The sequence below is a fragment of the Bos javanicus genome, chromosome 2, assembly GCF_032452875.1.
Source record: "Bos javanicus breed banteng chromosome 2, ARS-OSU_banteng_1.0, whole genome shotgun sequence".
Taxonomy (NCBI): Eukaryota; Metazoa; Chordata; class Mammalia; order Artiodactyla; family Bovidae; genus Bos; species Bos javanicus.
The window spans coordinates 115,168,778-115,196,552 of NC_083869.1; the positions used below are offsets into that span (position 1 = coordinate 115,168,778).

Below are 27,775 nucleotides of genomic sequence, written 5' to 3' on the forward strand. Positions count from 1 at the left end.
TAAGTGACTTGCACAACTTCACACAGCTGTTAAGGCTAAAGCCAGTCACTGGGACCAGTTTAGACTCCAGAATATGTGCTCTCAAACCCTGAGGTATCCTGAAAACACAGTGTAGTGGAGATGATAAAAAGACATCCTGTTGGCACAGGTGGATCGTACACGTGGAAGGCATTGGGGGAGATTTTGTGAATGCTGAGATGGCTGAGGAATCTGACATTAAGGGTGCAACTCAGGAGAGGGGCTCTGAAGGTCGGGGCAGAGTTGAACGGGTTGGGAGGAGTGGCAGGGAGCGTGTCTCACATCAGGGCGTGATGCCCACATCCCTGTGCCCTTGGTGTCCTCTGACAGACTTCCAGCCTTCAGTACCTGTGGTTCTTTACCCGAGTGTTTCTGTGGCCTGTGACACCCACCTTTCCTGCTCTGACAAGCCACCAGTGACAGGGAGTTAAGGCAGAGTCCTAGCCCTTGGCGTTAACACTGAGGATATTATCTGTACCAGCTCCCAGAGTTCCTGGTAAGATAAAGCCCGGCACCCACAGTGATAGCTCACTTGACAATGCATCCATTTCAGTGGGTCTCATTATTGCCACGAGCAATACCTACCTTAAACTGGGTGGCTCTATCTTAGCTCTTTGGTGAGATCTTACTTTTCATACAAGCAAACCCTTGGCTAAATGGAAATATTTAAACATTCACCCTTTTCTCACTTATTACTACCTAAAATAGTTCTCATTGAATTTTATGCTATATAAGGAGAGATTGAGCTAAAAATGAAACGTTTTAGTCTCTCTTGTTTTTTTTTTTAGAACCTATAAGAATTCTCTTAAACTTGAGTTTACCACCAAGAAACAGCTATGTGAAAGCAAAGTAGCTGACATCTTGTTTCAGGGTTTCTATGGAGTTAAAAAAAAAAAAAGATGGACTGTGCATCAGAAGTTTGAGCTGTTTCCTGGTCTGCCTCTAGACCACAAACTAAAATTGCAAAAGATTTTTATTTAACCCCATATAGTCATTCCAGGAATTTCTTATGTGCTGTGGAAACGTGCTGCCGACAAGTGCTCAGTCGTGTCCGACTCTTTGAAACCCCGTGGACTGTGGCCCTCCAGGCTCCTCTGTCCATGGGATTTCCCAGGCAAGAATACTGCAGTGGGTTGCCATTTCCTTCTCCAGGGGATCTTCCCAAGCCAGGGATTGAACCCAGGTCTCCTGCGTCTCCTGCATTGGCAGATGGATTCTTTGCCACTAGTACTACCTGGGAAACCCATGGAAATGTGGACATTTACTTTTTGAGTGATGGATAGGACCATGGAGGGGTCTCAAAAGCATAGACAGTAGCGGCAAGGGTGGCATTTGTGAGAGGCAGAAGGTTGAAGGGCTTGCCAGATAAACAAGCACTGTCTGGTATGATGAGCTGATTTTGAGTTCTAGTAGTCCAATTTAAGAGCACTGTCATCTTGGTCTCTTTAAATGAGAAAGAAATGGAATTTCTCTCTCTGAAGCTTTCTCACTAAAACTGCTGAAAGGATTTCCATTAAATTGGGCAGTTATGTTCTGAATGGTGGTGGTGGTGGTTTAGTTGCTAAGTCGTGTCCAACTCTTGTGACCCCATGGAGTGTAGCCTGCCAGGCTCCTCTGTCCATGGGATTCTCCAGGCAAGAATACTGGAGTGGGTTGCCATTTCTTTCTCCAGGGGATCTTCCTGACCCAGGAATTGAACCAGGGTCTCCTGCATTGCAGGCAGATGATTTACCAACTGAGCTATGAGGGAAGAACTCAGACTTAAAAGCTATGGTATGTATGTAAAATTCACTTTGGTGACCTCTGGTGGTGAGAGAGCCCCATAGGACTGCCCATCAGTGGAGATGGCCATAATTATTTAGCACCTTGGACAGAGGAATTTAACATCCCCAGAAAGTCTCAAGGGCAGAAGCTTCATTGAGCGCCTTCTCATCTGGACAGCTGTACAGAGCAGGCTTCAGAATGACTAGCAAGACGGTAAAGTGACTTTTTTTTTGGGCTGGTGCTGGGTAGACCAGCTGGTAGATAACATGGAACTAACTTTGTCTTCCCCAGATTATGAGAATTAAGTGAAATGAAGCAAGTATATTTAACTATTTTGTAAACTATAAATAGCTACATAAATATTAGTTATTATTGAGAACAATATAGAAATATTATAGGACTGGAGTATAGGCTAAAATGCTTGAAGTTGATCTGATGATTATATCAGCTAATACTTACAAAGTCCTTGTTATGTTTCAGGCCTTGTCCTATGTGTTTTACATATATTCACTCATCAACTACTCTATGAGATAGGTCTTATTATTCTTTAGTATCTGTTTTATAAGGGCTTCCCTGGTGACTCAGAGGTAGAGAATCCATGTGCCAATGCAGGAGACATGGGTTTGATCCCTGGGTTGAGAAGATCCCTTGGAGAAGGAAATGGCAACCCCCTCCAATATTCTTGTCTGGGAAATCCAATAGACAGCACCTGGCAGGCTACAGTCCATGGGGTCACAAGAAGTTGAACACAAGTTCATACAAATGACAACAAGGTCATACAATTCCAAATAGTTGAGCTGGAATTTGAACCCAAGCCATTAAGCTTCAGAGTCTACCCTGTTAACTATACTATTCAGTCTTATTACAATGATGATGTAGAGAAAGCTGATCTAGTAAGAAAACATGATGGATTGGGGGCAGGGAATAACATGATGACATTGGATTTTAAGCAAATCGAGTCAGGCATAACTTAAGTAAGATTGGGGGAGGAGCATCAGGTGATGAGGGTCTGACCTTTGGTTGGGTCTGTCACCACACATATGACCTTATTAATGGCTTCTTACTTGTCTGGAACATTCTTTAACTTCTATGTCATTTTAGTGGTCTTAAATCCTAACTCCCCAGAGGTCATCTATTTTGCCTTCCACATGGACAGCACTGATATTAGTACTTAAGACGGCCTTGTAAAAGACAGTTGGACCTAGTTCCAGTAAGGTATGGGAAATTTTATGTTTTCACTTGGAGAGATGGTATATAAGGGGGAGAAGGAAAGAGGAGGTCTCATGTGTTAAAAACTAGGTCTTGTGTCTTTAAGCTAGGTCTGGCAGCTGAAAATCAGAAAGACTTAGCCCGTTGGTATCTGAGAGAGTTTAATGGTCGTCTCGAGCCGGGTAAGGTTCTTACATAGCTAGGAAGATGAAGCGTACGAGATTGGAGAACCCTTGTGTACATGGCGGTGTCAGCAGTCTTCAAAAGGGGGAAGGGTTCTCAATTCCCAGTTTCTTCTGGACCAGTCCAAGCTGTAGATATTTCCATGCATAGACACTGGAGTGTAATTACTGAGTGTCACAGTATTCCTGAAGACTAGATTCCAATTACCTTCTTCCTATAATTTGATTCCAGTTTTCATTGTTTGTTCATGAAGTCAGTTTTCATTCAATTGTCCTCATTTCTTTGTATCTCTCTGCCTCTAATGTGAAATAAGAAAACAGAATCCTACTCTGATTCTCTTTGATTTTTCACCATTAACGTAGCTCATGAAGTCATGTAACAGATTTTGATGGCCAGAAAAAAATCTGTTGTTTATGTCCTTAAATGTTGATGGTGCTGTGTCGCAGCTTCCACCGTGGACCCCTGGAGCTCCCCATTGACTCATCAACTCAGGTAGATGATACATTCTGGTCAATTGAACACCACACAGTGGTGTGAAGCCAGACCATCTGCTATTACATTTAATGTTTTAAATACTAAGTTTTAAAAGTATACTTCCTATGTTATTGATATAACTGTGTATATTGTATTTAACAACTGTATCACATTTTAAGCTATGTAAGCTTTTTGAAATGCATTCATATATTTGAAAAGGGGAACAAATTACTTGACAAGTGTTTGGTTCATAAATTCTTATTTTCCACTAAATGCAAATACATATTATACTGAAGCATTTTCTTACTTTCAAAAATATCTTGAAAATCTGCACTTTGTAATTGCATTTTCTTGGAGCTAATACCTTTAGGAAAACTAAAATTATGCTAAGATGTATTACAGGAAGAACAACAGATTATATTATTATTGTCTTGGAACAAAGCATTCTCATCTATTGGCCCTATAGTAACAGGTGGTAAAAACAGTCTATGTTTGGATTAGAAAAACCATGAATGAAAAGGTTGCAGAGAGTTGGTGGCAATGAGAAGAAATGGTCCATTTCATTTCATTCTTAGAGAAAATAGACTATGCTGGCAGTGAGAGAGAGAGAAAATGCATCTAATTGTTTTGTGAATTCACTTGGGTGAATATCCAAGTCAGTGTGGTATTTATGATGCTCTAATTTGCTGTTCAGCTCTTGTAATTTCAAAAGTGGAGGACGTTTTTATGTTTAGCATATCCAATCTGCTATTTCCATAGTTGTTTTTTTGCTTTATTTGAATCGATAAATCACACTGACCCTCTGCATCTTTCAAAACAAGATTTTACAGTGTGTAGAGTTGAATGTCTTGGCCCCAGCCCGGCCCCTGCTACTGAAGTACATTTTCGTTCACTTTTAACACATCACATCACAGGGGAAGAGATGGATGGTAGTGCTATAATTCTGGCAGTTTAACCAGAATGACTTTGTGGTTCCATCTTTTTTTTCCATCATCTTTCTTTTTTTTTTCTGAGGCATTTGTTAAACTGTTTCTTGAAGGGGGTGTGGGAGGGAGGCTGAGGGAAGGGACATGTTCATCTGTATGGTTACATGTACCAGTGAACATGCATATTTATATTTTAAGCAATAAAAATTTAAGCATGTGCTCAACATCATTAGTCACTAGAGAAATGCAAGTTGGTACTGCTTCACACACACTTAGGATGGCTGTAATAAAAAGGATGGATAAAAACAAGTGCTGTTGAGTATGTATGAGTATGGAGAAATTGGAGCTCCGTACACTGAAGGGGAATGAAAAATGGCACAAAAATTTGGAAGACAGTCTGGTAGTTCCTCAAAAAGTTAAGCATAGAGTTACCGTGCTAGGTCACTTCAGTCATGTCTGATTCTGTGAGACCCTGTGGACTGTTAGCCCACCAAAATCCTCTGTCCATGGGATTCTTCAGGCAGGCAAGAATCCTGGTGTGGGTTGCCATACCCTCCTTCAGGGGATCTTCCCAACCCAGGGATTGAACCCACATCTCTTAAGTCTACTGTGTCAGCAGGCAGATTCTTTACCACTAGCGCCACCTGGGAAGCCCCAGAGTTAACCCAGCAGTTCTCTTCCTATAGGTATATGTCCCAGAGAACGGGAAAGGTATGTTTCTACAAAGAAATTGTACGTGAATGTTCATAGCAGCAGTATTCTTTATAGCCAAAAAAGTGGGAGTAACCCAAATGTCCATCACAAATGGATAAAACAGTGTGGTTTATCTATATAATAAAATATTGTTGGATCATGAAAAGGAACTCTTAAGTACCGGTACTTCATACAGTATAGATGAACCTGGAAAATAGTGTGCTAAGTGAAAGAAGCCAGACACGAAAGGCCACATACTGTATGATTCTGTTTGTATGGAGTGTTCAGAATAGGCAGATTCATTGAAGTGAAAAGTAGATTAGTGGTTGCCAGGTACTGGGTAGGTGGAGGGTTGAGGAGGTAAGTACAGAGAGTTTCATTTAGATGGAACAAAAATATTCTGGAATTAGATGATGGTGGTGATTGTGAAACCTTGTGAAATATACACAACCCACTGAGATGTATAGTATAAGAGTAAAATTTATGGTGTGTGAATTATAGCTCAATTTTTAAAAATCAATATTTAAGCATCTGGAAAGTCAGGCATTAGCAAAATATTCAACCTGAGTGATAGCGGGCCTCTGATAAATACTTGCAAAGTGACTTGGACAAACATACGTTCTCGTCTATGATTTTTTTAAAGAGGATATGCTTAAATATATATATGGAGTTTTTTTATTTTCATATAAATATATATATGAATGAAGTTTTCCAAAGGCGTGAAAATAGTAATAATAACATATCATTATTCTACCTCAAATATGTATTGATAATCCTTTTATTGATTCTTAAAGAAAAAGCTCACACAATTTTAAAAGTTCTCAGTGAATAATTTTAAGATCTGTTGCACTTTTAATGACATAGAAGGCTGTTTTCAGAATAGTGTTCAATTACTCCTATTAGGACTGTAGTTTCTTTCTTGTGATATTAATTTGGTTACTATCAGATGCCAAATCAGGAATATAGTTTATAACTATATTATATATAACTATATATAATATAGTTTATACATGTTTGCAGTTTAATAGCCTGAGTCCTTGAACATTTAAACTGAAAATTGAGATACAGGGTCACCATGGTAAATGGTGATGATGAAATATCTCTTGCTTTTGTAAGTAGAATTGAAAATCACTGTACTTAGTTTCTTTTCCCTTTTTGTAAAACTCCTTTCTTCCACCCGTGAGACACGTTGGGCTCCCAGATTATAAATTCAGTTTCTTTTGTTTGTTCTAACCACTTAGTTTTTCTTATTACATACCTGTTTAATTTTTAATTTCTCATTAAAAGTAAATGCGGCTAATTTTCCTATCAATATTTTAAGAGGTCTTCCATTTCTCTCTGTCACAACCTTGATGTAGCTCTGTCTGGTGTGTATTACTGCATAATTAAATGCCATTATTTTATCAAATAGTTCTGGCAAAGCAACTTACTAATACATTTTAAATGCAGCAGAAGTTTATTCCTGTAAAGTTGAGGTAAACGTTACAAACACTGTTCAAAAACTGAAAGTATTAAGTGGAATAATATGTATAGTGCTGTGAGGAAGGCTGCTGCAATTGTAGGAAAAATACTTAGGGATGAATGTATCATAGGTATTCAGACCTTGTCAGTCAGTCTAATTTATTGTATAAGGTAGATATATTTAACATGCTAATTATGATTCATTGGACAAACACAAGTCATATGAGTATATGAGTCACTATGCTAGGCTCTGGGTATTCAGTGTGGCTAAAACAGATAACTTTACCCTCAGCATTTATGCTGTGACCCTGAAGTTTCTCGGGTGGGAGCACCTGAGTATCTGGATCATAGCGGATAAGGCAGAGACCAGTGTGAGATGAGCCCAGAGGGGCAGGCAGGGCACTGGTTATCACAAGCATGTAATTGTGGTCAAGAGTTTGGACTTCATCCAGCCTTTAACAATAAGCCTTTGATGGCTTACTGCAGGGTATTCCAACTTCAGTTTATAATGATTACTCTGAGCAGTGGTGGAAAGTGGTTGGTGGGTATAAGAAGGAGAAGCAGAATTTGTTGTAATCCAGGCAAGCTATCATGGTGGTTTAGGTTAATGTAGTGGATCTAGGGGTAGAAAGAGGGAGATTGATAAAAAGTAGTTTGGAAGAATTAAAGTGTGGTGGTTGGGATTTGGGGATGAAGAGGGGAAAGTATGTGTTCAGGATGTTATCAGCATCTCCAACATGAATAGCTAGGTGGATGGGGATTCTGTGTCCTGAGATCTGGAACGTGGAGGGAGGGCCAGACTTGGAAAGGACCTTCCAATGTTCAGGTTGGGACATGTTGAGTGTGAGGGAAAGAAAGTGTTTATAAGGCGAGGGCAGGGTTGGAGTGAGGGCCCAACCTGCTCTTCCTTGAGCTGGTATAACTGGTTATGGTCTGGGTACAGATTAGAATAAACAAATCACTTTCAAAACCAAACACATTGCTCCAGTTTCCAGGTCATCAATCTTGCTTCTGTGCTGTCTCCCACAGCTTCAGTTCAGTTCAGTTGCTCAGTTGTGTCCGACTCTTCGCGACCTCATGTACTGAAGCACGCCAGGCCTCCCTGTCCATCACCAACTCCCAGAGTTTACTCAAACTCATGTCCATCGAGTCAGTGATGCTTTCCAACCATCTCATCCTCTGTTGTCCCCTTCTCCTCCTGCCTTCAATCTTTCCCAGCATCAGGGTCTTTTCCAATGAGCCCATTCTTCGCATCAGGTGGCTAAAGTATTCAGCTTCAGCATCAATCCTTCCAGTGAATATTCAGGACTGATTTCCTTTAGGATGGACTGGTTGGATCTCCTTGCAGTCCAAGGGATCTCAAGAGTCTTCTCTAACATCACAGTTCGAAAGCATCAATTCTTGGGGACTCGGCTTTCTTTATAGTCCAACTCTCATATCCGTACATTACTACCGGAAAAACCACAGCTTTGACTGGTTGGACCTTTGTAGACAAAGTGATGTCTCTCCTTTTTAATATGCTGTATAGGTTGGTCATAGCTTTTCTTCCAAGGAACAAGCGTCTTTTAATATCTTGGCCACAGTCACCATCTGCAGTGATTTTGGAGGCCAAGAAAATAAAGTCTCTCACTGTTTCCATTGTTTCCCCATGTATTTACCATGAAGTGATGGGACTGGATGCCATGATATTAGTTTTCTGTGAAAAAGCTAACTTTTTCACTCTCCTCTTTCATTTTCATCAAGAGGCTCTTTAGTTCTTCTTCACTTTCTGCCATAAGGATTGTGTCTTCTGCTTATCTGAGGTTATTGATATTTCTTCCTGCAATCTTGATTCCAGCTTGTGCTTCATCCAGCCCAGGATTTCGCATGATGTACTCTGCACATAAGTTAAATAAGCTTAGCTTAACTCTCTAGAAATTTCTGTATATTGATGGACAGGACAATATTCATCTTATAGGAAATGCCACTTGTGATCTGTTCTGTTTGGTGTTCTTAGAACTGTGCCTGCCTGACCCACAAGGTCAAATTACATATTTGATCTTCACATTAACTAGTTGGATTTTCTGTTACCTTGTTACAAACAGGCTACACCCCTCACCTTGGATGTCTGACTTGGTATAACTTACAAGAAAGGAAACTGGGCCACAGATCTGATATGAAACAATACTTGGCTTGATCTTGGCTACTTAAAAGACTTGGATTGATCTTGGCTACTTAAAACTCAAAACTTTATGTTCCGTTGGCCTTTGTGAAAGCAGAGCCTGATACATATTTTGCACTTCTCACATTGGTTATGGTTTTATCTGCCTTTGCACTATTAAGCGTGTCGTTTTATTCATCCTGTGATTTTTTTGCAGCCAGTATTTTTATTTCCTTCAACAAATAGAAATGGGCCATTTAGGGACTGAGATTGCTAGGGTTTTGGTCTTTGCTGTGCCTCTGGTGCCTGGCACAGGGGCTGGCATGCAATCAGCACTTGTTATTTATTAAATAAATTAGTGATTGAAGGTATGGCTGAATAGTCATTCTGTGAGAGCAAGAGAACGGGCAGATTATATTCTTCCTAGAAGGTTATATCTCTGAAATCTGAGAAATAAAGGCTGTAAAATATAAATTTGGGAACCATCCTGATAAAAAGAATTATAGAAACCATGAGAGTGGAATTCAATGAGTATATGCAAAGTAGAGTGTAAGAATGGAGGGAAACTGCAAAGTAAAGAAAGGGGGATTGGAAGGAGTCAGGAGATCTACAGGAGAGCCCAGGGGAGCAGGAGCAGCCATCAGTGGGGAGACAGAGGTGAGAAGGGAGGAGAACAAGAGGGGGCCTTTGGGTCTGAGCAGAAGTCAAGCAAGTGTAACGTGAGCCTGGGTGCACAGCGTAAGAGAGGCTCGGGGAAATGCCACTATCTTTTTGTTTGTACTCTTCATCTCTAGTAATTCCAGTTGAGAGGAATTTGCTTTTCTTTTATGTCTTGGCTTTTCTTAAGCAAAGACAATTACTTTTGGTTTTCTGCTGCACATATGCCTGGTATCATAGGACACTGTACTAATACTGAAGGGTTTATTTTGTGATCTCTTTTAAGCTGGTTACTTAATGACCATGGCCATATTTTTCCATTATTCCCATTACAGGTAATGATGTTCGATACATATATATATATATAACTATTTAGGGGAACTGCAAACTTGTCACAATAGTTGGAGGTTTGAAAATCAACATGAAAGTCAATGGGAAAAATATAGACTGTTTCTCCAAAATTATCTGGGAGCTTTTCAGTTGAAATTTTATTAAATTCTCTAGTTTATGAGATTGCTACAAAGCTATAATGATAAGCCCTGGCAATAAAGAAATTTGAGTGCTAATAATAGGGATACACATATGACACGTGCATATATGTATAATTTTTTCTTTTGGGTGTGATGTTAATAAGACTCCATATGGGGGGCGGGTTAGGGAGTACATTTGAGTCTTATTAGAATGCTCTCATTTGTGAAAGCTTTTTCTCTTAAGTGAGATTACTTTATTGTAATGAAAAGTTGTTGTTATTTAGTTGCTTAGTCGTGTCCAACTCTTTAGCAACTCCATGGACTGTAGCCTGCCAGGCTCCTCTGTCCATGGAATTCTCTAGGAAACAATACTTCAGTGGATTGCCATTTCCCTCTCCAGGGGATCTTCCTGACCTAGGAATCAAACCCAAGTCTCCTACATTGGCAACTGGTTTCTTTACCCTTAAGCCACCTGGGAAGCCCCAGTGAAGATAGTAGCTACCATTTATTCAGCACCTACTTTATTCTAGACGTGTTACAGTGATCCTGGGAAGGAGGTATTATTACTAATTTAGAGTGAAGTAATTGAAGTTTAAGTAGTTTGCCCAATGTCCCAGGGCTAGTAAGTAGAAGAGTCTAGCCATTTTTTAATCCAAAGCTGTGCACTTTCCAGTGTGCTGTCTGAATGAGAATCTTTAGTGTATCAGAGTGAGGTATGTATTTGACTGGAAGCCAAGAAAGCTCAGAAAAGGGGAAATCAGGCAAATCAGAAAACCACTAGAGGAGAACTTTTTTAGCATCCTTTCCCCTAATCTGCCTGTTTACCCGTATCTGTACCTGACATTTGTCTTCTTCCTTGTTGTGGTGGACAAGGCTGTTCCTCTCAGGACTTGATTCTGTTTATCTCTTGCATCTTTAATCTGTGCCCCTTTCTTTACTAGCTTCCTCCCAAAAGCATAACCCAGACTCCTTCCAAAGCAAAGGCCTTTGGTATTGTTTAGTCATTGCTGTGCAACAAACCACTCCAAAACTTAGAGAAATTAATTTAAAATACTTACTGGGCTTCCCTGGTGGCTCTGTGGTAAAGAATCCACCTGTCAATCCAGGAGACATGGATTTGATCTGTGGTCCAGGAGGATCCCATATGCCCGAGCACTCCAGTTACTGAGCCTGCTCTCTGGAGCCTGGGAGCTGCATCTCCTGAAGCCCACACACACTAGAGCCTGTGCTCCGCAATAAGGGAAGCCACCATACTGAGTAGTGGGCACTGAAGGTAGAGAGTAGACCCTGCTCACCACAACTGGAGAAAAGCCTGCACAGCAAAGACCAAGCACAGCCAAAAATAAACAAAAAACTTTAAATATCTTATTATTGATAAAAGCTATCATTTGTTTAGCTCACTGTTTTGTGAGTCAACAAATTAGTCTGGGCTCAGTTGGATTTGTGTTTTAGTAGCTCAGTTGTGTCCGACTCTTTGTGACCCTATGGACTGCAGCCTGCAAGGCTCCTCTGTCCATGGGGATTCTCCAGGCAAGAAGACTGGAGTGGGTTGCCATGCCCTCCTCCAGGAGATCGTCCCAACCCAGAGATCGAACCCAGGTCTCCACGTTACAGGCGGATTCTTTATCATCTGAGCCACCAGGGAAGCCCAAGAATACTGGTGTGGATAGCCCTTCTCCAGGAGATTTTCCCAACCCAGGAATCAAACTGGAGTCTCCTGCATTGCAGGTGGATTCTTTACCAGCTGAGCTACCAGGGAAGCCCCCAGTTGGACTTACTTATTCACTTTTGGTCAGTTCAACAGGTCTGTTTCTGAGGCATTAGCTGGTCAGTGGCTGCGGCCATCAGGTGACTAGAGCACGTGTCTTCCATCCTCCAGCAGGCTAGCCTGGACTTGTGTGCATGGTTGCACGGGAGGGTTCCAAAAGAGAACAGAAGTCTGCAAAGCACCTTGAGCCTAGATTCCGAACTAGTGTCCTTTGCTCTTCATTCTGTCAACCAAAGTAGTTCACAAGGTCAGCCCAGGGCATGGAGAAGTAGACCAGTGAACAGGGTACTCTTTCCTCGCTGGTGAATCCAGTTTACCCTTCAAGACCATAACGTCAGGCTGAGTCGCGGCCTCGGGTCGTGGCTTCCTCTGTCCCTGCATTTAAAACACGGTGTGGCTGCTGTTGGTTTAGTTCTTAGGAGAAAATGAGCTCCTTAAAGACAGTGACCGTGTTTCAGTCCAGGATTTGGCACATAGTGGAACATTTAAAAGTGGAAACTTTTGTGAAAATAAAGCATTGTAGCAGTTAACATCTGGCAATACGGACTAGAAGATAATATATCCTTGCATTTTAAGACTTGCCAGTGTCGAACAACTTTGGGGCAGACTCTAATATATCAACATTGAAATTTCTTTAAAATTAGCATTCTGAGAAGAAATCACTAAGTATCTGTGTAGTATCATTAAATATTTGTGTAGTAACTTTGTCTTTTTGTTAGGTTATAAGTATTTTTTATACAGGAGGCAAGTCACATTTTTATGGCATGTTTGTCCGAAAAAGCATACCCAACCATTCACTGGCCCACTGGGATTTGGGATAACATTTCTCCTTTAGGATGTACAATGAGGAGAGACGGCAGCCGGTGTCCTGGGAGTTGCTCTGGACGACATGGAATATAAATGTTTCCATTAAATGGGAGATGAGATATATGTAACATAAGCTCATCTTCCTGTGAGCATATCTTGTCGATGCCCTAATTCTTAATTGGTGGATTTTCATGTGCATTTTTTTATTGTATTTTAGACTCAGCTGCCTGTGTATTCCCCAAACCTGACCACATCTTCCTATCTCCGGCTTGATATCTCACCATGCATCGGAGATCAAGAGGAGTTAACATCGGGCTGCTTCTGCTCCTTTCTCAAATCTTCCAGGTTGGGATCAACAATGTTCCACCTGTCACCCTGGCAACGTTGGCTCTCAACATCTGGTTCTTCTTGAATCCCCTGAAGCCACTGCTTAGCTCCTGCCTCAGCGTGGAGAAGTGTTACTATCAGAAGGACTGGCAGCGCCTGCTGCTTTCCCCTCTTCACCATGCGGATGACTGGCACCTGTATTTCAATATGGTATCCATGCTGTGGAAAGGAATTCATCTGGAGAGAAGACTGGGGAGTAGATGGTTTGCCTACATCATCGTCACATTCTCCCTCCTCACTGGGGTGGTGTACCTGTTCTTGGAATTTGCTCTGGCAGAATTTCTGAATGAGCCTGACTTCAAAAGGAATTGTGCTGTCGGTTTCTCAGGTAAGGCAGACACATTTCTAAAGGTAGCCTGCCTGAAGACAGTAAGGGAGGTGCAGCTGTTGCTGTCTTATGAAGCGGGGGTCCCAGCTGGTGAGGGAACTGACATCTGAGTGGCTAAGGACTGTGGGGGCTTGGATTTTGGAGAAGAGGCTGATCGGAGCACAGGAGAGTCATTGATTTTGCTATTTCCTATTACGCTGCATTATTCATTCTTGGACAGTTTAGACTATGGTCTGCCCACAGGTGGTTTTGCAGGAAATAGGATTTTGGAACTATGCCCTGGCTCCATTGTGATGGGGCTAGAGAGAGAGATACACTGGTGTATTTGTGATAGGGAGTTCTCTAAAAAGATCAGCAGCCTCTCAATAATTAAAGGTACCATTAATTAATTAATACCATTAATTAAAAGCCATTAAAGGTACCACACCCTCTGATGGCACCTCCTTACCATGATATTCTCTATACGTGTGTGTGCGCTCAGTCATGTCTGACTCTTTGTGACCCCATGGACTGTAGCCCACCAGCCTCCTCTGTCTGTGGGATTTCCCAGGCAAGAATACTGGAGCAGGTTGCCATTTCTATCTCCAACGGATCTTTCTGACCCAGGGATTGAACCTGAGTCTCTTGCATCTCCTGCTTTGGTAGCTGGATCCTTTACCACTGCACCATTTGGGGAGCCCAGTCTCTATGCACAATTTATGCTATTTAATTAATGTAACAGGTCCATAGGGAGGTGGCCTTGTGTTGATTTTCTAAGTAAGGAAGCTAAGGCACAGAGAAATCAGTCATGGTTATACATCTCGTAAGTGATGGAGCTGGGATCTGAAACTAGTCTACATGACTTAAACCACATGTTACGTTGCCTCTCACTGTTGCCCCTCACTAGTTCTTTTCTTAAATTTTTCTTGTAGGGCTGAATTGTCATCAGACTTAAAATAGGTCTTCTTTAAAAATTATAATGTAAAGGGTAGGAGGGGAATTGTCCTGAAACAGAAGGAAAACAAACCCTTCCCTCTTCTTTCCCTGCTGTCCTTTCCCCTTTCCTCATCTTCATGCATCTAACTATGTGAGAAGAAAGGAAATATGCCCTGCCTTCAATATGTCTTTCCATAGGAGTTAGGAAAAAACACATTAATGGTGTTTTTTCAAATTGAGTTAAAAATCACATAGCATACAATTAATGATTTTGAAGTTTAAATTCAGTCGCATTTAGTACCATTGCTGCTGCTGCTGCTAAGTCGCTTCAGTCGTGTCCGACCCTGTGTGGCCCCATAGATGGCAGCTCACCAGGCTCCCCTGTCCCTGGGATTCTTAAGGCAAAACCACTGGAGTGGGTTGCCATTTCCTTCTCCAATGCATGAAAGTAAAAAGTGAAAGTGAAGTCGCTCAGTCGTGTCCAACTTCTAGCGACCCCATGGACTGGCCTACCAGGCTCCTCCGTCCATGGGATTTTCTAGGCAAGAGTACTGGAGTGGAGTGCCATTGCCTTCTCCACATTTAGTACCATTACTAGTATGTTATTCCCTTTTTATGTGTTATATATTTAATAGCATACTCAAAGGCAGTATGAACTTCTGTTAAGAAACATTGAAGGAGATTTCCCTGGTGGTCCAGTGCTTAAGGCTCCGGGATGCCACTGTAGGGGTTGAGGGTGTGATCCCTGTTGGATTACGAAAGTCCTGCATGCTTTTCGGTGCAGCCAAAAGATCAAAGGAAAAAAAAAAGAAACATTGAAGGAATGGTTACCTTGAGGATTGTCTTTCTGCCAAATGTTGGGTTGACTTGTTATAAGGAATAGAATATGTTTCAAAGTCAAGGGTTGGATGTAGTCAGATAATCATTTTTACTTCAGTTAGTTTTTTTTTTGCCAGTGTTGATCATCTCTGCATTTGGATTGCTGATATTTGTTTGCTCTTTATTCTCTTTTAGGAGTATTGTTTGCTTTGAAAGTTCTGAACAACCATTGTTGCCCTGGAGGCTTTGTCAACGTTTTGGGCTTTCCTGTATCCAACAGATTTGCTTGTTGGGTGGAACTCTTGGCTATTCATTTCATCTCGCCAGGGTGAGTGTTTACTCTTAGAGAATGCAAATGAAGGACCTGATATTCCATGGAGAAAGAATTGTAGTAATAATGAGGTAACCCGTTCTCTTTTACAGTGAAGTTTGTTCTTTAGCTCTAAGGACAGAATACAGTTAATGGTTTTAATGTCAGATATTCCTGTGTTTGAATCCTGTCAGCTACTGAGCTGTGTGATTTTGATGTAGTTCTCTTATGTGAGTTTCCATTTTCTCACCTTTTAAGTAGAACCTGGTACACAACTTAGGGGGTTAATATTAACCAGCCTGTCAATTAGTTAATTCTAATAATGATAATTCAGAGAGGCAGCTAGAAACCATATAATTTTAAAGATTAAAATATCAAAAGATATTTTACAGGACTAATGCTTTTAAGCCACTTAAGTTGTGAATTGTCTTGGTGATTTGATGATAAGCAGATTTTACCCACAGTCTTGACATATGAACTGGATCAACTCTGAACTGTTTTGGGTGGACTGAAGCACAGGACCCCATTCCCTTTGATTCACCTCAATGTCACTGTGGCTGTGTCAGAAGCACCTCTGGAACCCTGGAGCTCCAGGGAATACAGTTTGGGAATCCCTGACATCTGTAACTTTTCCTCTACAGATCAGGACAAGGAAATTCAGAAGGCTTGGAGACTCATTGAACAGCTGGTGGTAGATACCAGGCTAGTTAGGATTCCAGCCTTCTGATTCCTGGTCTGAATGTTCCCAGGGGAGTGGGGATGGAGTTGGGGGTTGCTTTTCCACTCTGATTCTTTTTTCTACTTTCTCTTCAGAAAAAGTAGTGAATCATTTTTTTATTTCCCTACCTTGATTCTTTTCTCTGCTTTCTCTTCAGAAAAAGGAATGAATTGTTTTTTATTTCCCTACCTCTTCCACCAGCTGCACTTCTCTTAATCTGTGTAATGCAACTGGAAGCCCATGGTTTGCACATTTATTTTTAAACGCTGGGGACCTGGAAGCTATTTGGAGAAGGGAGAGATTCAGGAAGGTTCAGAAAGAAGTATGGATATTTTTTGGCTGCTTTTCTTTTCAGTAAGGAGCTCTTTTGTTTTGCTTTTGGTTTGTGTGACTATGTTGGGTGTTGTACTTTATTTGAGAGTGTTCTCCTTGGGCTGCGTGTCAGGCCAGTAACCTTGAGTCCTTCTTTAATGCTAATTTCCCCTCCCGTCAGGGCAGCCTTCGCCAGCTGGTCTGTAAAAGGCAGTGGTGTGGCCGCTGAACTCCACTCATTTGCAACTGTATTGTTATCTTGTGACAGTTCTACCAAGAAAGCCTAACAAAATCTTCAAAGTTTTCTTTGAAAAAGGGTCCAGTAATGTGTGTCCCATATCTGAACAGCCCTCTCTATACCTTGTCACTCACAGCTCCCTGACTTGCTCGATGTGACTCGGTTCTCTGTGTAGACCAGAGACTCTTGTGTGTGAGGGCAACACCCAACATTCATATGAAAATCACTCCCTCTGGTACTTGAACTTTTATTCTATAATGAATCCATTGAATAGCTGTGCCTTTAATATTCTCATGCAACTATTGCTTAAGACTCTCATCTTGCATTTTTATTTTTTAGCAATACCACCCCCGCCTCCATTCCTTTTACATAGAAAAGACATGGTTGCATTTTTATGTAATATGCTTATTCTGCATGGAGGGACCTGATATTCTGAGCCTGGGAATTAAATGGAATTTCCTTTGAAGTCTGAAAGACTAAATCTTTTGGTTTTTGAAGATTTGACTACTTTAGAATGATAAACTGATGATATCCAGGCATCTCCTTATGTGTGTGTCCAGTAGAGACAGAGTTGAGCGCTAGTCCAGCAAACCTAAGAAGGGAGTGCTTCTTTGAGATGGATCTTGGAAGAATGGGAGAAACCAGAGCTCTGCTGTTCCGCATTATTATTCTCCTGGTGGTTGTCAATTAGAATTTTCATTGGGAAAACATTGTAAATCTTTAGAACAAAGCCTGCTTTATTGATGGACTTAATGAGCTGCCCTTTGGGAGGGGAAAAAAAAAATCTGCCAAGCAAACATTTGTGGCCCTCTGTGTTTTATGAAATCCACAGAATTAGTAATTTCCCCCAGTTAGGGAGTTTTATGGAGGGAAGCCACTCCAAACAGCCAGCCCTGTGAGGGGTATGGACCTGCACAGCAGGGTGAAGTAACCACTCTTCTTTGCTGGGCCTTTTGCTCTTGATACTGAAAGCTCAGCTTCTCTGTACACCAATGCTGAATCAAATTTCAGAGACAGTTTTGGGTGAAGTAGAAAAGGATAGTTTTGCTGCTTTGCCAGTCAAAGAGGGACACACAGCAGGTTCAATGCCCTCAAAACCTTGTGTCCTCACTTGGGGAAGATAGAAGTGTTATAGTAATTATTCGAAGAGGGAATGATCAGTCCATGGCCATTTCTTCTGATGAACTGGTGGTGAGGTAAGTAAGAGTCAACATCATCAGTTTTCAGGTCCAACTAGTCTGGGGTCTACAGGCTTGTGGGCAGCATACTATCCTTAATCATTAACCTCTCCCGCTTTGAGCAGGGGTCAGTATCCACAGAGCAGCTCAGAGGGGTTGTGTGTATCCATTGATGGAGAAACAGGACCTTGCCTCAAGGCTGCTCTTTTGACTGTTTCTCCCTGGCTTTGCATCCTCTCCCTTCCCTGATTAACAACTGCTTGAATCTGCCCACTGGGACTCAGGGAAGGTCCTGGAGGCTGAATGAAGGCTGTTTGCTATAGTCACAGAAATGGGGGCCACAGAGGCCTTGTGCCCAGGAGCCCCGCAGGGCCCTGCACAGTGTCCCTGTTGCGGCTCCCGTGTGTGGCTTGTGTCAGTGACAGCTGCACCTCACTTGGTCGTTTCCTTTCCCTGTGTGTCCTGGGACCCCGCTTGGTGGTTGTGTCTGAAGAAGTGACCCTGCTCCTAAGGTGGCACAGGAGGGAGGAGATTCCAAAATTCTAATTTTCACCTTAAAGCTCAAATTTTATTGACAATAGATACCACTGGGTTTTTATGGGGTTTTTTTGAAGGCTCACATTGTTTATTTTTAAGAAAATATGTGCCATTTTCCATTTATTTAACCATGGGCAGTCAGTTTTTCTTTCGAGTAAGTGTGATGAGGGAGAGCTCATAAAAACAGTGGCCAGTTCATCTTATAGCTCAACCAGCCACACTGGTGCTTTACTGGGAGATAAGCTCCTTAGTTGAATATAGAGTTGAAGTGCTTTTTGCCTGTTTCCCATTTTGTCACATAGCATATGAAAAAGATGTATGCTTTTTAAGAAATTAAAATTTTACTATTTATCAAGGATATTCTTAAGCAGAGCTTCCATTTTTCTCTCTGAGTGTGAATCTGTGGCTGTGAGACACACAGCAACTCTTGATATTTTTTTGGAGTCATTGCCTTGATTCACTTGATTCAAACAGCCAAGCCACAAGCAGTTGTAGCTTTTATGTTGTTGTTTAGTTGCTAAGTCTTGTCCGACTGTTTGCAACCCCCTAGACTGTAGCCTACCAGCCTCCTCTGTCCATGGCATTTCCCAGGCATGAATACTGGAGTTGGTTGCCATTCCCTTCTCCAGGGGATCTTCCCCACCCAGGGATCGGATCCCTGTCTCCTGCATTAGCAGGTGGATTCTTTACCCTTGAGCCACCAGGGAAGCCCCCGTTGCTCTTATATCATTAATTAAAATGCCAGTACATGGGAAAGGGCAAATAATGCCTCAGTATTCTTATGAAAATAGTTTGGACTTCATGAACTGCCGGAAGGGCCTCTGGGACCTCCCGTGGTCCAAGGAGCCCACTTTGAGAATCACACTCCCAGCTCTCTCAGGCTGCCTCTCTGGCACTGCACTTCGCTGTGTCTTTTTTTTTTTTTTTTTTAATTTAACAAAAATTTATTGATTGCCTAGTATATCCCACTCCAGTGTTCTTTTTTTTTGTTTGTTTGTTTTTTAATTTTATTTTATTTTTAAACTTTACATAATTGTATTAGTTTTGCCAAATATGAAAATGAATCCGCCACAGGTATACATGTGTTCCCCATCCTGAACCTTCCTCCCTCCTCCCTCCCCATACCATCCCTCTGGGTCATCCCATTGCACTAGCCCCAAGCATCCAGTATCGTGTATTGAACCTGGACTAGCAACTCGTTTCTTATATGATATTTTACATGTTTCAATGTCATTCTCCCAAATCTTCCCACCCTCTCCCTCTCCCACAGAGTCCATAAGACTGTTCTATACATCAGTGTCTCTTTTGCTGTCTCGTACACTGGGTTATTGTTACCATCTTTCTAAATTCCATATATATGCGTTAGTATACTATATTGGTGTTTTTCCTTCTGGCTTACTTCACTCTGTATAATAGGCTCCAGTTTCATCCACCTCATTAGAACTGATTCAAATGTATTCTTTTTAATGGCTGAGTAATACTCCATTGTGTATATGTACCATAGCTTTCTTATCCATTCATCTGCTGATGGACATCTAGGTTGCTTCTATGTCCTGGCTATTATAAACAGTGCTGCGATGAACATTGGGGTACACATGTCTCTTTCCCTTCTGGTTTCCTTAGTGTGTATGCCCAGCAGTGGGATTGCTGGATCATTAACTTGTATGAAAGGAAAGATGGTAGCTTCATGCAGCCAGGGCTGGGAGAGAAAGGGAAGCAGTGAAGTATGCAAGAACACATGTAACCATTGAAATCGCTAATTAACAATTCCTAATTAGCCTGAACTGTTAACGCTTTGTCCAAAGGAGAGTGGCCACTTGTCTCTGTCATTACAGGGACTGATTATAAGTTCTGTTCCACATGAACTTAGATGCAGGGAACTCTGGTCCTGCTTTGAGTTCTCTCCTTGCTTACATTTTGTGATAAGGTGCTTCTGGCATATTCATCTAAAATGCAACACGCATGTTCTTTCTTCCCCAGTAGTGCTGGGATAGGGAACATAAAAGGCATACCTTGTGTTTGAGTGCCAGTTGACACCTCTGTGGAGTTAGCTTCGTAGCAGTCTGTTGGACTTTTGCCTTGGGAATTAGGAATGAGGTTGAGGAATAACAATTTGGACGATGGTGGTTACATTGTCTCCTGTCCCATGTGTTCTTCTAGAACTTCACTTAGAGATGGGGTCTGGAGCTCCTCCCCCTGAATTGAGTGGGTTTGTGGCTCATTGCAGTCAATAGATGGCAGCAGAAATGCCATGCTACTTCTGAAGCAAGAAGTCCTTTGCCTTATGAGTGGCAACACTGGCCCGTGGAGCCCACATTCCCTGGTTCCCCCATGCTGTGAGCAAGCAGCACACAACACGTGAGTGAAAGGCTGTTAGAAATAGCCGTGTGTCAGCCCAGCCTCAACATGGTGGGGGCGACACCAGCCACCCGTGTGCTTCCTGAATTCCTGACCCACAGAATCTGCAAGTGGAAGAAAGCAAGTGTTATTTTATGCCTCTGCATGTGGGGAGATTTGTCCTGTGTAATGCCAGACAGGTGAATGAAAAAGAAGTGGGGAAAGTAGAATGAAAAGCAGAGGAGTACAAAGGACAGTATGGGAGAGAGTCTGGAGTGAAGGTGGAAGAGAGCCAAGGAGGGCGGCTTGGGGAGGAATGCATGCTGGGATGCTGTGGTACCGTGGGTCACGACAGCATCCCCCATCAGGTAACAGGGCTTTAAAGCAGCGGTTGGCACTTGGGGGTTCTAATCCTTTAAAGGATTCTGAAATCAGTGTAGTGAGACCCAATCAGTGTTTGAAAGAGAGAGAAAGGAAGAGAGGAAGGAAGGAAGGGAGAGAGGAAAGAAAAGAGAAAGACAGACCAGTGTTGAATGTGGTAAGGGTGTTATTTCCAGGCACTTTTGTTTTAGGTGTATGTGTGCTGCATTTCTAAAGTGTATTTTTAGTGCGGGACAGTACAAAAATTTGGGGAGGTGCTGCTTTAAAGCAGCTATTAGTTGCTTAAACTAGAGTTAAATGCATTTACTCTAAGGTCCGGGACATTTATTGTCTTCAGTGGAAGAGCTTTAGATTGCCAGGTCTTGAGGGACGATGAGAATAGGCTGTGATGACAGATTTCTGCCAATTTATTGTTTTTCATTAGAATAAGTAGTAATTCACAAGACTTATTAATTAATAATCATGCCAGCTCTCCAGATAGCTGTCTATATGGATATGTGTGCTCACAGATTTAGACTTCACCTACCTAAATCAGAATTGCTAGTAACCATTGCTCAGTTATAAACATTATTCTTAAAAATCCTTTGGAATTCAAGAGAAAGGGTTAGTCTAGAGCAAAGGAGACGATGAAGTATAAAAGTTAACACATTTTGCCCAAAAGTGCAACGTTCCTTTCCAAGCTTTTTAATATATTGATAGATTCATTTCCAATAGCTTAGTAGAAAATAAAACCCAAATGAATATAGGGTTAAAACACACCTTGGGAGTTTGTGTAAACAAGCAAATGACAAATGGGTAAATCCAATGATACCCAAGTTAATTGTGCTTTGGAGAGAAAGCTCCTTTAACAAAATGGACACATACACACTGCTATATTTAAAACCGATTACCAACAGGGACCTGCTGTATAGCACAGGGAACTCTGCTCAATGTTATGTGGCAGCCTGGATGGGAAGGGAGTTTAGGGGAGAATGGATACATGTATATATGGCCTACTCCCTTCACTGTTCACCTGGAACTCTGACAACATTGTTCATTGCCTATACTCCCATACAAAGTAAAAAGTTTTTAAAAATGGCCTGAGGGATGAGAGCTAAGGAGGAACCGTGGTCTTCTCAGGGCCAGGGAGGATAGTGGCAGCTCACTGAGAGGAGAGACGGCAGCCGTAAGAGATTCCTGTTTTCCAAGTGTAGGTTAAGCTGTTTTTTCAAGAAGTTATACCAATTCATCATGTCATTTTTGTCAGTTTTAATGCAAATTGACCTGTATTGGAGGGGCCATAATTTTTTTAAAAAACCCACTTTTTTAGTAGGTATAATGTATTGTTGCCAGGTTGTTTGGTGTGTTTGTGTATGTGTGTATATACAAATGTATTTATTGGCCAGGGTGAGCATTTTCTGAAGCATTGTTTTTCTGTTTATATTATACAATGACATCTTTTATTTTGTATCTACTGGCACGGTTGCATTTTTCTACTAAAGTTGGATGACACATGTATATACAATTGATACTCACCCTCTGTTTTATTTCATGGAAGCATGTTTTCACAGCCTGTTAAGCAATTCAGCTTGAGTCAACATTCCAGGACTCTCCTGAGCAGATTCTTCTTCTGTATTCCTTGGGTGTCCATTTATACATTTCCTTCCTTCTCTCTTTACAGGCTCCCATAAGGGAAAGTTGCGTGAGTTATAGAAAAGAGTGAGTGAGTTTGTTTGTCTCCCAGGAGGGCTTACAGTTGAACAGAGCTCAAGGTGAGAGCAGTACTTAACGAAAGCAATGATTCCCTAGGGTTAGGTTTTATGAGATGAGAATGAGAACTTTGGAGGCAGAGAACTTTCCCTCCCGTTAGGCCTGGAACTTTTTGAGGGACAGAGGAGTGTATAAATCATTTCCCTGGCTCTGGAGTCCAAGCTTGTGGCAAGAGAGAAGGCCCGTCCTTGTCCTGGACAGCTGAACCATCCCTGACCACTTAACGAAGAGCCTCAAGCTGAATAGGAAGTGCATCAAGAGCAGAAAAGAATTTTATCTGATTACTGTGTTTTCTTCTTTTTTTTAATGAGAGATTTAGTGTAACAGTTTCTTTTAAAATCTGGTTATATTACCTAAAGAATTAAACTGAAAGGAAAGCAGTAGCCAAATGAGAGTATAACCTAATTTCTCAGCTCCTAATTGAAAACCAGTATATTCATGCCTGCATGGCATGGCTCATAGCTTCATTGAGTTACTCAAGCCCCTTCACCTTGATAAGGCTGTGATCCACGAAGGGGTATTCACTGTAGGAAAGTTCAAAATATATACAGATAAAGAACACAAATTGCCCATAATCTCCTACCCGGAGAAAACCACTTTCAGCATTCTGCCATTGCACACCCCTCCCCTCAAACTCAATTCTGTTTCCTACTTTCTTGTTTAACTTGTTACAAGCACAGCTCTTCAGAAGCCTCAGCTTTAATGGTTGTATAATGATTCGTGTTGTAGTTTCCTTATTTTCTCATTCACTAATTTTACATGCTAATTTTACTACCTAATCATGCAAATTAGAAGTGAGAATGTTTATTAAAGCATTATTTGCTAGTCTTGGCTCCCAGATCTGAATATGTCCTTGGAGTAGATATCCAGAATCAGTTCATGGGTTTGAACTATTTTTCATGGCTCTTTTATTCATTTTTCTAACTTGTTTTCTCTAAGCTGGTTCTCATTTACAGCCCACCAACAGCATATGGGAGTGCCTACTTCTCCACTTCTTGACCAGACTGAATATTTGCTATAATATTTTTTTTTAATTTGATACATAACAAAAATTGTTTCCTTACTGTTGTTTATAATCTTTTGTTAGTGAAATGGGACAACTTTGTATTCCTTTCTAATAAATTTTATTTCCTTGTCCATGACTTATCTTTGTGTCCCCAACATGCTTTCAAGATGCTACACAACTTAGTGACTGAACAATATGAATAAATTAATTGTTTATTGTTAATGAGTGGTGATACTGAATTTCAAGGGGTTCTTATTAGATTACATATACTGGGACCTTAAGTACACAGTACAGTTTTAAGTTATGTAAATAATAACTTGGGGCTTCCCTGATGGCTCAGTGGTAAAAAATTAACTTGTAACAGAGGAGACTTGATTGATCCCTGGGTCAGGAGGATCCCCTGGAGAAGGAAATAGCAGCCCACTCCAGTATTCTTGCCTGGAGAATCCCACAGACAGAGGAGCCTGGTGGGCTACAGTCCATGGGGTCTCAAAGAGTTGGTTGTGACTGAGCAGGCACACACAAATAATAACTTAGTGTTTATGGGGATTTTTTTTGTCTGATATTAATCGATAAAGACTTAAATTATAGCTAAGGACAGAAAGTCTTTTACACTGAAAATAAGAAATCTGATAGGTTGCTTTAGGAGTAGACTGAAGACAGGTTTTACCTATTTGTATGTTTTAAATAAATAAATTTTACTTTTTAGAATAGCCTTAGATTTACAGAAAAATTGTAAAGAGATACAGAAAGTTCCCCCATTACTTGCACCCAGTTTCACCTAATTTTGACATCTTAATGTCATGTATGGATATGAGCATTGGACTTTAAAGAAAGCTGAGCACCAAAGAATTGATGCTTTTGAACTGTGGTGTTGGAGAATACTCTTGAGAGTCCCTTGGACTGCAAGGAGATCCAGCCAGTCCACCCTAAAGAAAATCAGTCCTGAATATTCATTGGAAGGACTGATGTTGAAGCTGAAACTCCAATACTTTGGCCACCTGATGCAAAGAGCTAACTCATTTGAAAAGACCTTGATGCTGGGAGAGACTGAGGGCAGGAGGATAAGGGGAGGACAGAGGATGAGATGGTTGGATGGCATTACCGACTCAATGGGCATGAGTTTGAGTAAACTTCGGGAGTTGGTGATAGACAGGGAGGCCTGGTGTACTGTGGTCCATGGGGTCACGAAGAGTCGGATATGACTGAGTGACTGGACTGAACTGAACGTTAGTATGGTATATTTGTTACAGTTGATGATCCAATATGATGCATAATTATTAACTAAACTCCTTTATACAGATTTCCCTAGTTTTTACCTGATGTCCTTTTTCTGTTCTAGGTTCTTTTTTTTTTTTTTTTTTTTTGTTCTAGGTTCTTAACTGGACTCCTGTGTGACATTTCATGTCTCCTTAGGCTCCTTTGTTAATCAGCTTGGGCAGTCATAACAAAATACTATAGATTGGATGGCTTGAATAACAGAATTTAATTTTCACACAGTTCTAGAGGCTAGAAGTTCAAGATGAAGGTGCCAGCATGGTTGGTGTCTAGCGAGGAGTCTCTTCGTAGTTTATCATGGCTATCTTCTTACTGGGTCTTCACATAACAGAGAGACTGAAAGAGAGAGAGCATGCAACCATCATGACCTTCAACTCAGTTCAGTCACTCAGTTGTGTCCGACTCTTTGCGACCCCATGAATTGCAGCACACCAGGCCTCCCTGTCCATCACCAACTCCCGGAGTTCACTCAAACTCACGTCCATTGAGTCGATGATGCCATCCAGCCATCTCATCCTCTGTCGTCCCCTTCTACTCCTGCCCCCAATCCCTCCTAGCATCAGAGTCTTATCCAATGAGTCAACTCTTTGCTTGAGGTGGCCAAAGTACTGGAGTTTCAGCTTCAGCATCATTCCTTACAAAGAACACACAGGGCTGATCTCCTTTAGGATAGACTGGTTGGATCTCCTTGCAGTCCAAGGGACTCTCAAGAGTCTTCTCCAACACCACAGTTCAAAAGCATCAATTCTTTGGCGCTTAGCCTTCTTCACAGTCCAACTCTCACATCCATACATGACCACTGGAAAAACCATAGCCTTGACTAGACGGACCTTTGTTGGCAAAGTAATGTCTCTGCTTTTGAATATGCTGTCTAGGTTGGTCATAACTTTCCTTCCAAGGAGTAAACGTCTTTTAATTTCATGGCTGCAGTCACCATCTGCAGTGATTTTGGAGCCCAAAAAGAGAAAGTCTGACACTGTTTCTACTGTTTCCCCATCTATTTCCCGTGAAGTGATGGGACCAGATGCCATGATCTTCGTTTCCTGAATGTTGAGCTTTAAGCCAACTTTTTCACTCTCCTCTTTCACTTTCATCAAGAGGCTTTTTAGTTCCTCTTCACTTTCTGCCATAAGGGTGGTGTCATCTGCATATCTAAGGTTATTGATATTTCTCCCAGTCATCTTGATTCCAGCTTGTGCTTCTTCCAACCCAGCGTTTCTCATGATGTACTCTGCATAGAAGTTAAATAAGCAGGGTGACAGTATACAGCCTTGATGTACTCCTTTTCCTATTTGGAACCAGTGTGTTGTTCCATGTCCAGTTCTAACTGTTGCTTCCTGACCTGCATATAGGTTTCTCAAGAGGCAGGTCAGGTGGTCTGGTATTCCCATCTCTTTTAGAATTTTCTACAGTTTATTGTGATCCACACAGTCAAAGGCTTTGGCATAGTCAATAAAGCAGAAATAGATGTTTTTCTGGAACTCTCTTGCTTTTTCCATGATCCACCGGATGTTGGCAATTTGATCTCTGGTTCCTCTGCCTTTTCTAAAACCAGCTTGGACATCTGGAAGTTCACGGTTCACGTATTGCTGAAGCCTGGCTTGGAGAATTTTGAGCATTACTTTACTAGCATGTGAGATGAATGCAATTGTGTGGTAGTCTGAGCATTCTTTGGCATTGCCTTTCTTAGGGATTAGAATGAAAACTGACCTTTTCCAGTCCTGTGGCCACTGCTGAGTTTTCCAAATTTGCTGGCATATTGAGGGCAGCACTTTCACAGCATCATCTTCCAGGATTTGAAATAGCTCCACTGGAATTCCATCACCTCCACTAGCTTTGTTTGTAGTGATGCTTTCTAAGGCCCACTTGACTTCACATTCCAGGATGTCTGGCTCTAGGTGAGTGATCACACCATCATGATTATCTTGGTCATGAAGATCTTTTTAGTACAGTTCTTCTGTGTATTCTTGCCACCTCTTCTTAATATCTTCTGCTTCTGTTAGGTCCATACCATTTCTGTCCTTTATCGAGCCCATCTTTGCATGAAATATTCCCTTGGTATCTCTAATTTTCTTGAAGAGATCTCTCGTCTTTCCCATTCTGTTGTTTTCCTCTATTTCTTTGTATTGATCGCTGAGGAAGGCTTTCTTATCTCTTCTTGCTATTCTTTGGAACTCTGCATTCAGATGCTTATATCTTTCCTTTCTCCTTTGCTTTTCACTTGTCTTCTTTTCACAGCTATTTGTAAGGCCTCCCCAGACAGCCCTTTTGCTTTTTTGCATTTCTTTTCCATGCGGATGGTCTTGATCCCTGTCTCCTGTACAATGTCATGAACCTCCGTCCATAGTTCATCAGGCACTCTATCTATCATATCTAGTCCCTTAAATCTATTTCTCACTTCCACTGTATAATCATAAGAGATTTGATTTAGGTCATACCTGAATGGTTTTCCCTACTTGCGTCAATTTAAGTCTGAATTTGGCAATAAGGAGCTCATGATCTGAGCCACAGTCAGCTCCCGGTCTTGTTTTTGCTGACTGTATAGAGCTTCTCCATCTATGGCTGCAAAGAATATAATCAGTCTGATTTCGGTGTCACCCATCTGGATGTCTCTGCTTATTAATATGCTGTCTAGGTTGGTCATAGTTAGACGCTATTTTTCCTAAATGTCCATTTGTATAAGCATTAACTTCTTTGATTTGCCCTCTTGTG

General features: G+C 41.4%; 1 protein-coding gene across 3 annotated transcripts in view; it reads left to right on the top strand.

Moving 5' to 3' along the window:
- The window catches only part of RHBDD1 (rhomboid domain containing 1), a 208,279-nt gene that overhangs the window by 15,348 nt on the left and 165,156 nt on the right, over positions 1-27,775 (top strand). For all 3 annotated transcript variants that reach the window (XM_061386823.1, XM_061386815.1, XM_061386805.1), the window contains 2 exons: positions 12,788-13,285; positions 15,215-15,347. In XM_061386823.1, the coding sequence (XP_061242807.1) occupies positions 12,853-13,285; positions 15,215-15,347 (566 nt within the window). In that variant the 5' untranslated portion in view covers positions 12,788-12,852. The remainder of the gene's footprint in view (positions 1-12,787; positions 13,286-15,214; positions 15,348-27,775) is intronic.